This window comes from Eschscholzia californica, unplaced genomic scaffold (assembly GCF_041429995.1).
Source record: "Eschscholzia californica isolate CP2 unplaced genomic scaffold, dmEscCali1.0.p SCAF_1, whole genome shotgun sequence".
Taxonomy (NCBI): domain Eukaryota; kingdom Viridiplantae; phylum Streptophyta; class Magnoliopsida; order Ranunculales; family Papaveraceae; genus Eschscholzia; species Eschscholzia californica.
In genome coordinates this window covers 21,565,562-21,581,759 of record NW_028238198.1, presented here as the reverse complement: position 1 = coordinate 21,581,759, position 16,198 = coordinate 21,565,562, and the positions used below count along the sequence as shown (strand labels likewise).

The 16,198-nt window shown below is 38.3% G+C and overlaps 1 protein-coding gene across 3 annotated transcripts; it reads left to right on the top strand.

The window, feature by feature from the left end:
- The first annotated feature begins 7,091 nt into the window (after positions 1-7,091).
- Positions 7,092-15,179, top strand: LOC147565107 (CD2-binding protein-like protein). 3 transcript variants are annotated; one of them, XM_086651611.1, is made up of 12 exons: positions 7,092-7,468; positions 7,565-7,763; positions 7,921-8,046; positions 8,126-8,275; positions 8,814-8,943; positions 9,072-9,113; positions 9,330-9,479; positions 9,618-9,660; positions 10,533-10,610; positions 14,364-14,424; positions 14,561-14,616; positions 14,829-15,179. In XM_086651611.1, coding segments are annotated over exons 1-12 (1,119 nt in total). In that variant the 5' UTR covers positions 7,092-7,385; the 3' UTR covers positions 14,830-15,179. The 3 variants fall into 3 exon arrangements, with proteins under 3 accessions (XP_086507737.1, XP_086507739.1, XP_086507738.1); XM_086651613.1 differs by lacking the exon at positions 14,829-15,179 and having other exon boundaries at positions 14,364-14,650; XM_086651612.1 differs by lacking the exons at positions 14,364-14,424; positions 14,561-14,616; positions 14,829-15,179 and adding an exon at positions 11,167-11,421.
- Positions 15,180-16,198: the final 1,019 nt, after the last annotated feature.

Sequence of the window (16,198 nt, the reverse complement as noted above, 5' to 3'; positions counted from 1 at the left end):
CTTGCCAATAATATGTTTGAACGCATCTGCTCCAAGTGGCTTCGTGAAAATATCCGCTAGTTGCTCAGAAGTAGGTGTAAAACGGGGAGCAATGACGTTGGCTTTAATCTTTTCCCGAATGAAGTGACAATCAATCTCAATATGCTTTGTACGTTCATGAAAAACTGTGTTATCAGCTATGTGGAGTGCTGCTTTATTATCACAGTAAACTGACATAGGAGAAGAGTGGTCGATACCAAGATCGCGAAGTAGATATTTCAACCATTGAAGTTCACTAGTTAAATGTGCTAGGGCACGATATTCTGCTTCAGCAGAAGACTTAGCAATGGCAGGTTGCTTTTTAGATTTCCAGGAAAGTGGGCTAGAACCCAACATAGTGAAATATCCCGTTGTAGAACGACGGGTGGACGGACAGCCAGCCCAGTCCGAGTCACAATATCCAGATATGTGTAAAGAACTGGTGGAAGATAGGAGTAGACCATGACCAATAGATCCTTTGAGATATCGTAGAACACGATGAGCAACATCGAGATGAGTGGTGCTAGGTTTTTGAAGAAATTGACTAAGATTATTCACCGCATAACTGATGTCAGGTCGGGTGATAGTGAGATAGAGGAGGCGACCAATCAGTCGTCTGTAGATGGTGGGATCCGGAAGAGGGTCACCATCAGAAGGACTTAGACGAAGTTTCTGTTCCATTGGAAATGGAGAGGGACGACAGGCAGAAAGACCTGAATCTGTAATAATGTCAAGGGCATATTTGCGCTGACACAAGAAGATGCCTTGAGAGGAGCGAGAGACCTCGATTCCTAGAAAGTATTTAAGAGGACCTAAATCTTTGAGAGAAAAGGTGGTGTGAAGAAAAGATTTTAGTTGAGAGATGGCGATTTCGTCATTTCCAGTAATAACGATGTCATCTACATAAACTAATACGTAGAGATGGACAGATTCTGTGCAGAGAGAAAATAACGAATAGTCGGAAAGGGACTGTGTGAAGCCCTTTTTGATAAGGACTGAAGAGAATTTAGAGAACCATTGATGGGAGGCCTGTTTTAGGCCATATAGAGACTTTTGTAAACGACAAACTTTAGACTCCCCCTGTTTAGAAAAACCGGGAGGTAGTTTCATGAAGACCTCTTCATCGAGGTCGCCTTGGAGAAAGGCATTGTTGACATCTAATTGATGTAGGGACCATTTTTTGACAGCTGCAATGGATAGCAGGACGCGAACTGTAACTAATTTGGCGACAGGAGCAAAGGTGTCATGGAAATCAAGGCCCTCTATTTGAGTATATCCCTTTGCGACAAGGCGAGCTTTATAACGTTCAGTAGAGCCATCAACTTTGAATTTGATTTTGTAAACCCATTTACAACCAATTGCCCTTTTTCCGGAAGGGAGGTCTGTAATGGTCCATGTTTGATTAGCCTCTAAGGCTGCAATTTCTTTTTCCATTGCCTCACGCCAGTGAGGGGATTTGACCGCCTGAGAGAATGAAGTAGGCTCAACTGTAGAGATTACAGAGTTAAGAAAAACCTGGTGAGAGGCTGAAAATTGATTAAAGTGAAGATAGTTAGTGAGTGGATAAGTAACAGTAGAAGAAGGATAGGAGTGACAAACATAATCGTCTAGGTGCGCCGGGGGACGACGGAGGCGTGAAGGCCGAAGGGAATGAGGTGGAGATGACGGTGCCTCTAGAGGTAGGGACGATGGTGCCTCTAGAGGGACCGGCCGGTCATCGAAAGATGGTGGGCTTGATGACCGAGACCGAGGAGGCCCGGGAGTGCTCGTAGGGCGAAAAGGAGAGGGCGGATCGGGAGTGCCGGAAAGGGCATGAGCTGAATCATTGATCCTAGTTGGTGTGCCTATAGGTAGACCGGTTGAGTCCGAAGGAGAAGAAGGAGGAAAGATGAATGAGCCATCATCCGGAATGGAGATCATCAGATGTGTGTGAACCAAAGGAGGGACCCGACCGTTAGTGATCATGGGAAATTTGTTTTCATGGAAGACAACATCACGAGAAGTGATGATTTTTCGAGAATTGAGATAAAAAACGCGATAACCTTTTTTGACTGTTGGGGTAACCAACGAAAATACCCGGAGAAGCACGGGAATCGAATTTGGTTTTGACCAATGGTCGTCTAGTAAAACATAGACAACCGAAAACCCGAAGATGATCAAATGTGGGAGGAGATCCCAATAACTTTTTATGAGGAGAAAGACCTTTTAAAGTGGGTGTAGGCAATTTATTAATGAGGTAAACTGCCGTGAGAACACACTCACCCCAAAAGGAAAGTGGAAGATGAGCCTGAAGGCGAAGAGAACGTGCCACCTCTAGAATGTGTCGATGTTTTCTCTCGACGATTCCATTCTGTTGTGAAGTATGAGGACAACTAGTCTGATGGAGAATCCCCTTTTTGCGGAACCATGATTGGATTCATTGTTCATAAATTCGGTACCATTGTCTGAGCGAATGGTTTGAATTTTGGGAACTGGGATCGTTCTTTGTCCGGATTTGAATTGAGAGATGGACGAATTGAATTGAGTAGATATATAACTGGAAAAATTCTTGATTAGTCTAAAGGTGTCGGATTTGTGGGACATTAAAAATATCCAAGTACAACGAGTAAAGTCGTCTACTAAAGTGAGAAAATAGCGACAGCCGGAATGAGAGGGGATAGAGAATGGTCCCCATAAATCGGCATGAACGAGTTCAAAAGAACGAGAAGTCGATGTATGACTTAAAGGAAAAGGTAAACGTGTAAATTTGGACAAAGGACAAATTTCACACGGAATTTTATTAAAAGAAATTAACTTCATACATGGAGTTTTGGAAACCAAATACTTAAAAGAAGTAAAAGAGGGATGTCCTAGGCGCCAATGCCATATATGTAGGGATTTACACCCTTCTACTAGTGTTTATAGCGGAAATAAGACATCTAATGTCTACACTAGTATTCCCAGGATCACATGCAAAACTAGTAATTAAACTAACGGAGATAGTAGATTACCTTAATCGCTTTTCCCTCGAACTAGTTGAATTGATTGAAGAAGACCAAGAGCTTCAAGTGTAGCTCCTCTACTTGGGACACGAGCAATCAACTTGATCTCCCACCTTGTTGTATAGCTAGCACACCAATGGTGGTTGGATAGAAGAACACCTTCTTCTTTGACTAGATTGATAGTAATGGGAATTAGCTCACTTTCTCCTCTCTACTTGATGTGGTAGAGTAAGAAAGCTTAGAGAGAAATTCCACACCTTATTCTCTGTCCTAAGAGTGTTTATATAGAACCCTAATAAGAATCCACCTCCTTTTAGGTTTCCTAAAACACCCTTTAGAATAAGATTTAGGGAAATAGTCGAAAATAGCAACTATTGGTATTTTCTCAATTCCCTAAGGATATGACGTCCAAACCCAGCCAAAATTGGCAGATTTAGTGTTCATAACATAAGGAAACGTCCCTCCAAAAATCAGCCCAATCCGAGCCCTAAAAGTGCCCGAATCGGCTAAGGCCCAAAAACCCTGTTTTTGGCCTTTTTGTACTATCTTTGCCTAATTCCTTTTTAGGCCTATGAGATATGTTTATGGGACACTCCCATGATTATATCTCACTCCCACTAGTCATATCCTGGATCAATTTGACACTCTTATGTGTAACCCGTTGTAGGATCCGATCGAAGTTAGCCGCGAATTACTTCGTAATTCGACGATCGTAGTTGGTCTCTAGCTACAACTCTACGATCCCTAAATCAATCGGACTTGATGATCTTCCACATCAATTATCCTATCCGACATATTGCTCGCATTGCCATCTTGGTCGAAGGACATCTCCTTCAATATATCGGAAACATCTTTATTGATACTAGTATTAGGAACTGAAAACGAACAAATCTTAAGGTCCGTGCGAAGAAAATAAAGGTCATCATGGAGATCACCAAGTCCAATTGTCGCCTTCGTCAATTTGTCCTGAAAGACACAAGAACCAGAATCGAATGTTACCAAACATCGAAGAGAAGTAGTGATTTGAGAAACAGAAATTAAATTGATTTTAAATTCTGGAATGTGTAAAATATTATGAAGTAAAAATTGTTTATTGAAAACAATCGTTCCAATATGATGAACTTTAATGCGTGAACCATCCGGAAGACGGACAAAGTAATTAGATGGGGCATTAGTATAATAGGAGAAGCGAGATAAGTGACAACAAATATGTTTGGCAGCGCCGGAATCGGTAACCCAAGGGGAGGATGAAAAAGAAATACCTGAGAGATTAATGTCCGAACCCGTGAGATGAATTCCAGGTTCGGTTTGACTAGGTGCTGATCGGTGGGTGCCTGCAGAATTCTGGTGCTGATCGAGCATGGACAACAGCCCACGGTACTGTTCATTGGTGAGGCTGGTGGCTAGAGGCACACCCGTGTTCAGCTCGGCATCGGCAGGGGCAGTCACGGTGGCTGCCACCGAACTGGCTGGTCGGTTTTGCCGTGGGCGAGGTTGCTGGCCTTGTCGGTTCGGGTATCCATGGAGTTGGAAGCAGGTAGCCCGTACATGACCGTGTTGTTGACAATAATCGCAAAACGGACGTGGTCGCTTAGGACGTTGACCGGTTGATTTGTCCATGCGAGGTGGTCGTTGGTCATTGTAGGTGGCAAGATCGGCGGCTTCCGGTGGAGTTGAAGTGGCGGCCATGATGTTTTGTTGGATCTCTTCTTGCTTAACAAGAGAATGAATTTTCAAGATCGAAGGAAAAGGATCCATTAACAAAACTTGACTTCGAATAGCCGAAAATCTATCATGTAGTCCTTGAAGGAATTCCATGATGCGTTCTTGATTGGTACGATCAAGTAATGATTTTCCTTGACCACAAATACATGGATCGACCACCATGAGAGATTGTAACTCATCTTGGAGAGTTTTGAGTTTAGTAAAATAGGAAGATACATCATGTCCTTCTTGTTTGAAGGAAGAAATTGCCCGTTTTAATTGATAGATTTTGGGAGCATTGGTTTGGAAGAACCTTTCATAAAGATTACGCCAAATATCGGCGGCACTTTCATCATATAAAACAGAAGAACGAATATCCGGAGCAATAGAGTTGATAATCCAACTACTAACGAGATCATTACACCTTCCCCATGAGTGTAATTGAGTTGGAGAAGTGGGTTTGGGAATAGAACCATCTACAAACCCGAATTTATCTTTAGCTCGAAGAGCCATCTTCATGGCTCTTGACCAAGAGGCATAATTATCTCCGGATAATAATGGAGTGATGAGAATAGTAGTTGGTGAATCAGAGTGATGAACATCAAACACCGGATTAGGTGGAGAGTTTGGAGTATAGTCTCCAGAATCGATATCAGTAGTAGTTATGATAGAAGATATTGATTTTCAAAAAAAAAAAATTTGGCTCTTATACCATGTGAAGAGGTAAATCAGCTCTTGATAATAGAAGATTATAATTAACTGAACACAGAGAGAGAGAGAGAAATCGTGTGGGAGAGAGAGAGAGAGAGAGATGGGAGAAAGAATTCTCTGTGTGTTTATTCATCTAGTTTACATGAGTATTTATAGGTTTACATGTAGGTTACATATAGAAGTAAATCTAGGAAACATGAAAACTTCCTTTAACAAGTTATTACATAAAATAACAATTAATAGTTAGAAACTATTAATAATTAGGAAACCCTAATTATAGCCGGTTGGGCTTCCTCTTGCTAGTCGGCCGGTCATCCCATGATGTTGGTGGGCTTGTGTATTCTTGGGCCTGGTGATATACCTTAACAATTGTAACTTTTCATTTTTCATCGCATCTTGTTTTTTATTATACTAGGTTTGCGCTGCGTCCTAGGGACGCGACAGATCCCTCTTGGCTACGTCGGTAAACAACATTTTATTTGAAGAAGAAAGAAGATAAAGACAATGATTTATAACAAATTCTGGGAAAGAAGAGAAGAAAAAAGAAGATAAAGATAAAGGAGAGTGGGAAGTTACGAAAAGTAGAGAAAAAAGATAAAGGGTAAGAGAGAAATCGTGAGATGTTGGGAGATATTTTAGGGAGATTTTTAACTGATTTAATTGTTGACACTAATACTCCTCTATTTTGAGATGACTTACACGAAAATAATTTTATATCATCCATTGGATTCCATTTGATATAATCTCTATCAAGCTCCCAAAAAAAAATGGACCGCCAGACTTATCCAAAATAACCGACTGACCTGTTTTTATATATTAGAGCATCTCCAATGCAAAACTCAAAGAAATCTCTATTAATCCTAGGTGTCAAGTTCCAATTGAGATTCTCACTCCTAGGTGGCGTTAATAGAGATTCTCAATTTTTTTGTGTCTCCAATGCAAAACTCTAAACTTGTCTTATTTACTTATGTGACTTATTTTTGTAAATAAATAATTAGTTATTTTAGAGAATATAGAAGACTCGATTTCTATTGGTTGAAAATCAAATATTGATGAGTTGGACAATTAGAGATGTCTCAAGAAGACACTCTATTTCTGGAGTGTCCTCTTGAGATATCTCTATATAACCCTCAACACGCCATCATAGATATCCAAATAGAGTGTTGCACTGGAGATGACTTTTAAGAAAAAACTCTAAAAATCCTAAGTGGCACTCGGAGTTTCTAAGATTGAGTGTTGCATTAGAGATGCTCTTAGATATTAATTAATTATTGAAAGTTTTTCTAAAATATATTTCGTGGTAACTTGCCTTGTGAGCAGTCAATTTTTTGTTGAGATTCCCATGAAAATTTGCCATTCAGAAGCCAAATTGCCTCCAAATCAAAATATTCTGCTCAGACACCAACTAACTCGTTTTTAAAGACGACTAGGGTCTTTGTCACTAGACACTAAATTTACTGCTTAATTTACATCAATTTTTTTTAGTAATGATAGAAAAGGCTACAAGTCAAAACTTACTTTAGACCTACACGAAATCAACTATCTCAATTTTTGAGTCAATCTTCTTTCTATTAATGAATTTTTTCGCTTTCAATAGACAATTGACTTTTTTTTAATGAGTAACTCTACTTTTTTTACTTTTGTAGTCTCTTATATCATTTTTCATTTTTTTCTTTCGGATGCGTCTTTAGATGCCCTTTCTTTTCTTACTCTTGGGCTCCCCTCTCTCTCTCGAGGCCCTACGGAGTGGGCCAGTCCGAGTGCCCTTGTACTGTGCAGTCCGACGCACACGGGCCGCGGCACACCAGAAGTGCCAAGAGAGAGTTGGGCTTGGAGCAAACGATATACAGGCAGAGAGAGCGAGAGAGAGCGAGAGAGGCGGTATCTGGTGTATTTATAGTTTGTTGGGGAAAGTTTTTCTCCATCTTTTCTAAAAACGAATTCTAACTGTGAAGATTGTCTAGCTTCGTCATGGAAGGTAAATCCTCCTCTAAACTTAACCGAAAGCGTCCACTCTCAGAAGACAACGACTCCGATTCAAACAAACCTCCCTTGTAAGTCTTTCTTCCATTCCCTTCTTAATTAAAACCCTAATTTCTGTATATCACTTCATCTTTAATGAATTAAGTCTCTGATTTTTTGTTGTAAAGGCAAAAGAAACCTAGATTTCCTAAAGGTAAGAAGGTTAAAGGAGGAATTGAAAATGTTGTTGTTATTAACGGACCGGCAGAAGCTCCCGGAACTGAGTTACCTGATGCAAAAATTGCTGCTAACGAACGAATAAATAGACGGAGACAGATGACTACTGAGTTGTATAATGAAGATTCTGCTGCTGAAATTAGTTACAAGGTTTGATTTCTATCTCTATATCAAATTATTGATTTGTCTAGCTAAAATATGTTTAGATGGTGGCATCGTTAGGGTTTAAATAGTTTTTGGTTAGTGGTGATAGTACTAGAAGTTAATGGGCAAGTGATATGATATTAATTAGGGTTTGTTTTGGCAGGATGATGCTAATTTAATGGAGGATGGGATCCAGATTGAACCTTTTAATCTGGATAAAGAGAGGGAGGAAGGCTATTTCGATGAGAACTTAAATTTTGTTGAATATGTCGACAACAATGAACTTAAGGTAAAACTACTATTATTATGCATAAAACCTATCAACTTTGGAATAGGAAATGTTTCTTATGTTCTCGTCGTTTGTGTAGGATGCTTGGCTGGATTCTGTTGATATTGATACAAGATTTGCTGAGAAAAAATTTAATGTGGTAAAAGAAGATGAAACTAAAGAACTTTCATCCGAGGACATTGGAGTAATAAAGAGACGTATTGCGAACTTGCTCGAGCCAGGAGAGACTGTAAGTTCCAGCCATCCCAAAAACCTAGTTTTCTTGTTTACTATACTAACTTCGAAGTAGTATTAATCTACATTTGAGTACATGTGACTTTTTCCTGCACTTTTCTTTTCTGATGATTTTATTTAATTATTCGTGTGAAAGCTACAGTTTTTTCAAGTGCTCGAGTATAACTACTTATCTAATTTGTTCACTGATTTACATCGAATTGCTTTTGGGAGGTACTAAACAAACTTTATGTCCCTAATAATATTCTGAAAAAGGCTTCATTATTTGCACCAGTAGAATCAAACTGCGGTTTTTGAGTTTGAAAAGATCGCTAGATTTGAATTACTTTCATATTATGCTACAAGAACTGCAGTAGTTAGGAAGGTTTAGCTGTTCATTCCCGATTTTGTATTTGGTGTTTGTTGTTACTTCGTGTGTCATGGTTTATACTTTATTTTGGGGCATAGGTTAAGTTATCTTTTCTCCATTTTATTGTTATTAGATCTTGCAACTTTTCTTATTTATTGATTAACTATGCTGCAATTCCATGTAGGTCTTACAAGCTTTGAGAAGGTTAAAGGGCACTTCGAATGGCAAGAAGGAGAAGATGGGAGAAGAAACAAAATGTATGTTTGACCAGCTAACAGAGGACTCCATGAAGCTGATGGACAACGGTGATTACGGTATGTATAAGCCAAAAATTTTCACTATGAAGCTTACACATCAATAATCTTTAGCTTACACATCAATACGTTTCAGCCTTGCCTTTATGCTATATAAACCATATTTTCGTCCAATCTTTTCTTCGCAGATGTGTACCATGACAAGAAAGAGGCTTTTGAGCGCGAGGCAGGTTAGTGCAATGTTTATCTTACTTCTCCCACATTCAGTTAACCAAGTAACCTAATACAGATGGAAAATTTAGATTATATTGGCTACATTCAAGTAATCAGTTTTAACTTGTAGGTCTTAATCTTACAGATTCTCTGTTTTGTCTATTTTTTTTTAACACAGCGATTGTAATTATGGTATATATTTATGCGCGCTGTTTCTTCTTGATGTCTATCAGAAGGATATGAGAGGTTAGCTCGAGCAAGGGAAGCCGACGCATTTGATATGTTTGGGGACGATGATACTCCGGCTCCAAATCCATCCTCAAATGAGGCTGGGTTAACTGCTGCTCAACCTTCATCAGAAAGTATAAACATGAATCCAGAAGGTAATTTCGTAATGATTGAAGATGCCTTTTGGCACCCTCTAGAATTATGTTACAACTCTCAATTATAAATGATACTTACACTACGTCAAAGTGACATGGGGAGCCTGTAATTGAAGCTTTAATTTGTTGATTTTTCAGGTGGAGATTCACAAACTGATTATGTATATGATGCGGCATCTGGGTAAGCAATCTCGTGTACCGAGACCTTGTTATTTTCATTATCTTTGAGACTACTACAACTGAAAAAGAATAACTAGCTTTCTGGCCAAAGTAATGCACCAAAAGAATCTAAATTTTCAATAGTGTCTAGTGATGCTGGGTTGTCATTTAACCAATGAAATGTTACAGTGAAAGCGGTGGCTGCAGTTTTTTTTAAGGTGGGGGGGGGGGGTTGTTCTTAGGGTCCTAAGTGGTGATTAAGGCAGATAAATCTTCTTATTTGCACACTACTTGGTAGTGATTACATTTGCCTCTCTTCTAGGTCAGTAAGTGGAATAGTTTATTCACTTCGGAAATGGTCCATTGTGATTCTTAAAGATCTTTTCGTGATCCATTATTTGAAATAATCCTACATGAGTATATATATATATAGCTATCTGAAATAAGAAATATTTGTTTGTACAACTAAATATTTTACCACGGATTTACAACCCTACAACATTAGTTCATTTATATGCATCGGCCCAGCACAATACGTATAATCCTTCAACTTCCCATATATTTTACCCATTTTAAATCCTTTATTAACAATTTAGTTGTACGTGGAGGCCTTCGGTGGAAAATATCACCAAATCAATTGTTGGTTCAGTTTTAGTGGTCAACTAGATCATGTAAAGATCTAAGCCCAAATGTTCGTTTCAGTCTCCCAATTGAACTCTTCATGTTGAGTTATGTTGTGAATGACGAGATGAAGAAGCTTTTAGTGAGCCCATTCTCCAATTATGCACTTTTATTATCTCCAAATGTATTCTAAAATTATATTTTTGTATTTTCTTACTTCTCTAGCTCGCTTTTCTGTAATTTGACATGTATTTTTTATTCTTCTCGTTTCAGTTACTACTACAGCAGCAGTTTAGGCTACTACTATGACCCCACATCAGGATTGTACTGCTCGGCTACTTCAGGGAAATGGTAACTACTGTTATCTTCAGTCCGATATTCTCTATTTATAAATGTCCCCCTTTTCCCTTTGTTTCTTGTTTCTTTTATTTTGCCCATGGCTGTTCATAATACAGGTCAGTCTATTCATACTTAAGTGTGCTTACATATATATATATATATATATATATATATATATATATATACATATGTTTATGAACTTCATAATTAGATGGTTAGCTGAGTTTTTCTCCAAGTGACTTTTGATTCTGTCGACCAGACCTGAGTCTGAAGCCGACCTACTTAGATATCCTGTGTTCTTTCAATATCCGCAGTTTTCCTTTACACCTTGGCACGGTCTCGCCTAGGCCACCCGAGGTTTCTCTACCCGACCAATCTAGGCCCACCCTGAAGCGATAAGGAAATTATTATGTTATGACCAAAGTCTGGAAATATATTTAAGTAATATGGGATTAACCAATTATTGCACGTGAAACTTCCACACTGAATGAAGTAACTTTTGCATTTAACCACTTCATGTGCATGTTATGAACACATGAACCCTTATATTTATATTCCTTCATTGTAGGTACTCGTTTGATGAGCAAGCAGGTACATATGAGGAGGTCCAGGGAGAGAGTGCAGCAACTGTAAGCTGAAAATCATGAGCTAAAAAATTTCTTAATCAAAAGGATTTTGTATAGGAAGAGCTAGTACTAGTTTTAGATAGAACACCGGCTTTTCTATACTTGGAACTTTTCGATTATCATTGTGTCATGTGCAGAAGAACTCTAGAAGCTATACTAAAGATTGTGAAGTTATGTCTAACAATTTTTTCAGGTAACTGTTCAGTAGTGTAAGTTTACTTTTAGGTTTTTGGTATGGAGCACTCTACCTGGTATAAGGAGATCCATTAGTTTTATTAGTTGCTCTCCTTTTGCTGAACTGGTACAAGGAGAGCCATCTAGAGACCAGTAAATTGATTGGAAGGTCTAGAGGCGTGGCGAGATGGTATTGCTATTGGTGCTATTCTACGACCCAATTTTAAGGGAAGTTTATGTATATGTGTGTCAGGCTTGACCCTCGAGCATTATGGGTATCCGATGTCAAAGATTAGTCAATTTAGGGAGCGTACTTCCGTCAGGGAAAAGTAAGTTTTTCTCGAAGGGTATCCATAGGTACTAGTCCCCCGTTAACATAACAGGCTTCAGGTGGGCAAGGTTTGAGTATCAACATAAAAAATCATGAGAAGAGTTAATCTCCACCAGTATCACAGCTCGTCCTTGAACACCATTACCAATATTTTCTCCAAGAAATAGGACAAAATGAGTAATCTGTAGAAAAAGTACCTTTCAATGGAAAAAGCTCCTGTAAATAATAGTAATGTCTTTTGCTTTGAAGTATGTGTATCTTCTGCACTTTCTTTTGCTCAAAAAATGACATCTCTCCTGACATTTGTTTTTGCAAATATAACTGCCTTCTTTCACCAATGACAGTTCGAGAAATATTCTCTTTTTCTTGTGGGTTTTTATTATAGCCAGCATTCAAGGAACAAGAATAATTTCTAAACAAAAACTAAAGTGGTCCTTTAGCTCAGATGGCGAGAGCGTCACTTAACAAACATTCGAAGTGAAGGTTGCAAACCTAATATAGCTAGTGATAATTTGAATAATTTTTGAAAGGATAACTTGAATAATTTCTAAATATAAACTAAAGTGGTCCATTAGCTCAGATGGTGAAAGTGTCACTACAAATATCCGAAGTGACTAAAGTGGTCCATTAGCTCAGATGGTGAAAGTGTCACTACAAATATCCGAAGTGAAGGTCGCAGGTTCGAGACCTGCATGGGCCATAATTTTGTTTTCTAATTTTAATTTCATAATGTTAACGTAGCTAAACACTAAATGCTGATGTAATCTTTCGGAGTGCCTTTAGACTTCCCTACTTATACCCCTTACAAACTTCCACCGAGCTCCTTAATTCTCAACAGAAATGAATAACCAACCCTTTGACAAGTGGCAGTAATTAGACAGAGTTGTGATCTCCTCAGCAACCCTTGGGATTGGGCCCACTTTAAACTAGCTCAACTACAGTCCGATATCGATCATCTCTCTCCAAGAAAATGACAGAGAATTTAGTATTGCCACTGACCTTTCATATTTTCACTAGATCTTCATCCTCTCTTCATCCTCAGGCCACCACCTCTGATCACCTCACTCTGATATCTCTTTCTCTATCTAATTTTTTTCCCTCTCTTGGGATTGGAAGTCGGGAGAGAGAGAGAGAGAGAGCACAGAATTTTGTCAAGCAACTACAATAAATGTCACAGAACCGCCGCAAAAGAATATTTGTAACAACTTTAAGTGGTTACCGAAAAACTAAAATCCTGTATAAAAGATGGCAAGTATTAAAGTTGTAGAAAGTCAAGACTGAAAGAGAGTCAAGAGAGATAGAGCACGTCGTTTTGTTACTGATAAGTGGTTTGTGACAGCGTTAACGAAAAACCGTTATAAAAGATGGTACGTGTTCAGAGTTGTAAAAGGTCAAGATTGAAAGAGTCGAGCACTCATTATGATTAACCAAATAAGATATAGATCCCTTGCAACAAAAAAAAAGATTTAGATTCTTATTTGTCATGTTAGGACTTAGGACTACTCTTCATGGTCTAGTTTTGCAGTTGGATTAATTTAAAATAATACTAATTTAGTTGATAATATGTATAACTTGATAAAAATTAAGATGGTCCGTCAGTTTAGGTAGGGAGAACGTCACTTAAACTTGTAATAAAGTGAAGGTCCTAAGTTCGAAACCTGCATGGACCATAATATTGTTTTAAATTTCATTATATTAACCTATTATTATAGGTAGTTGATAAGTTGAATAATTTCTAATTAATATACAACTTGGTCCATTAGCTCAGATGGCAAGAGCGTCACTTAAATTTGAATGAAGTGAAGGTCGCAGGTTCGAAACCTGCATGGGCCATAATTTTGTTGTAAAATTCATTATATTAACTTATTATAGCTAGTTGATAACTTGAATAATTTCTATTTAATACATAACTTGGTCCATTAGCTCAGATGGCGAGAGCGTCACTTAAATTTGAATGGAGTGAAGGTCGCAAGTTCGAAACTTGCATGGGCCATAATTTTGTTGTAAATTTCATTATATTAACCTGTTATAACTGTCTCTTCTTGATGTCTAGATATGAGAGGTTAGCTCGTGCAAGGGGAGGCGACGCATTTGATATGTTTGGGGACGATGATATTCCTGCTCAAAATCCATCCTCAAATGAGGCTGGGTTAACTAACTGCTGCTCAACCTTCATTAGAAAGTATAAACATTTTGTTGTAATTTCGTAATGATTGAAGATGCCTTTCGGCACCCTCTAGAATTATGTTACAACTCTCAATTATAAATGATACTTACACTAGGTCAAAGTGACTTGGGGAGCCTGTAATTGAAGCTTTAATTTGTTGATTTTTCAGGTGGAGATTCACAAACTGATTATGTATATGATGCGGCATCTGGGTAAGCAATCTCGTGTACGGAGAGACCTTGTTATTTTCATTAACTTTGAGACTACTACAACTGAAAAAAGAATAACTAGCTTTCTGGCCAAAGTAATGCACCAAAAGAATCTAAATTTTCAATAGTGTCTAGTGATGCTGGGTTGTCATTTAACCAATGAAACTTCCCCACCGAATGAAGTAACTTTTGCATTTAACCACTTCATGTTCATGTTATGAACACATGAACCCTTATGTTTATATTTGTTTCTTGTAGGTATTCGTTTAATGAGCAAGCAGGTACATACGAGGAAGTCCAGGGAGAGAGTGCAGCAACTGTAAGCTGAAAATCACGAGCTAACAAATTTCTTACTCCAAAGGATTTTGTATAGGAAGAGCTAGTAGTACTAGTTTTAGGTAGAACACCGGCTTTACTATACTTGAACTTTTCGATTATCGTTGTGTTATGTGCAGAAGAACTCTAGAAGCTATACTAAAGATTGTGAAGTTATGTTTAACAATTTCTTCTGGTAAGTGTTCAGTAGTATAATGTTACTTTTAGGTTTTTGTATGGAGCAGTCTACCTGGTATAAGGAGATACATTAGTTTTAGTACTTGCTATCCTTCTGCCGAGTTGGTACAGCCATCTAGAGACCAGTAAATTCATCGGAAGGTCTAAAGGCGTGCCAGATGGTGCTATTGGTGCCATTCTACGACCTAATTTTAAGGGAGGTTTATGTAGATGTGGGTCAGGCTCGACCGTCGAGCATTCTGGGTAGCCGATGACAAACATCAGTGGATTTAGCAAGCGTACTTCGGTCAGGGAAAAGTAAGATTTTCTTAAACGGAGCAATCCATGGGTACTAGTCCCCGGTTAACAATAACAAGCTTCAGGTGGGCAAGGTTCTGAGCATCAACATAAAAGATCATGAGAAGAGTTATTCTTCACCATTATTACAGCTCCTCCTTGAAACACCATTGCCCATATTTTCTCTAAGAGAGGACAAAATGAGTTATCACTTGTGAGTAGGAAAAAGTACATTTCAACGAAAAACACTAATTCAAATAATAATGTCTTTCGCTTTTAACAATATCTTCTGCACTTTCTTTTTGCTCGAAAATGACTTCATTCGGGACGTTTGTATTTGTGCATGTAACTAACTACCTTTTCACCTGCGACATCTAATACTTTTCAGAAACTCTTTGTTTCTATGGTTTTTTTTATTGTGGCCAGCGTTCGAGGAACAAAATTTTTTTCGGGGTACAATACTCTTTGTTCCTGGCCAACCATTATCTTGATGCCGGTAAGAGTAGCTGGAAAATTGCCATTGCGTGTGGCCTTTAATATTTTTATTAGATCTTTGTCCCCTATCCCTCCCCAGGCCACCACCTTCAGTCACCTCATTCTGATCTCTCTTTCTCTTTGTCTAATTCTTTCCTGGAGAGAGTGCAGAGGTTTGTAACTGGTAATCAGCTGTAATAAATGTAACAAAACCGCCACAAAAGAATATCTGCGACAGCTTTAAATTGTTACCGAAAAATTGAAAGCTTTTGTATTAGAGTCGTGAAGGTCAAGAGTGAAACAGAGTCAAACATTCATTATGATTAACAAGTTAATATATAGATCGTCACTTAAACTTGAATAATTTCTGAGAAAGAACTACATTGGTTCATTAGCTCAGATGGCTACAGGGTCACTTAAACCTAAATTGAAGAGAACTTCATAGGTTCAAAACATGCATGGGTCGTAATTTTGTTTTAAGTTTTATTATATCAACCTAATATAGGCATATAGCTAGTGATAACTTGAATAATTTCTAAACAAAAACTACTACGGTCCATTAGCTCAGATGGCGAGAGCGTCACTTAACAAATATTTGAAGTGAAGGTCGCAGGTTCGAAACCTGCATGGGCCATAATTTTTTTTTTCTAAATTTGATAATGTTAAAAAGTAGCTAGTTGAAACAGTAAACGCTGATGTAATCTTTAGGAGTGCCTTTACACTTCCCTACTTATACTACCCCTTACGTACTTCCAAATCGGAGCTCCTTAATTCTCCCCAGCAACCCTTGGGATTGGGCCCACTTCAAACTAGCTCCTTCGTTTTTGAAA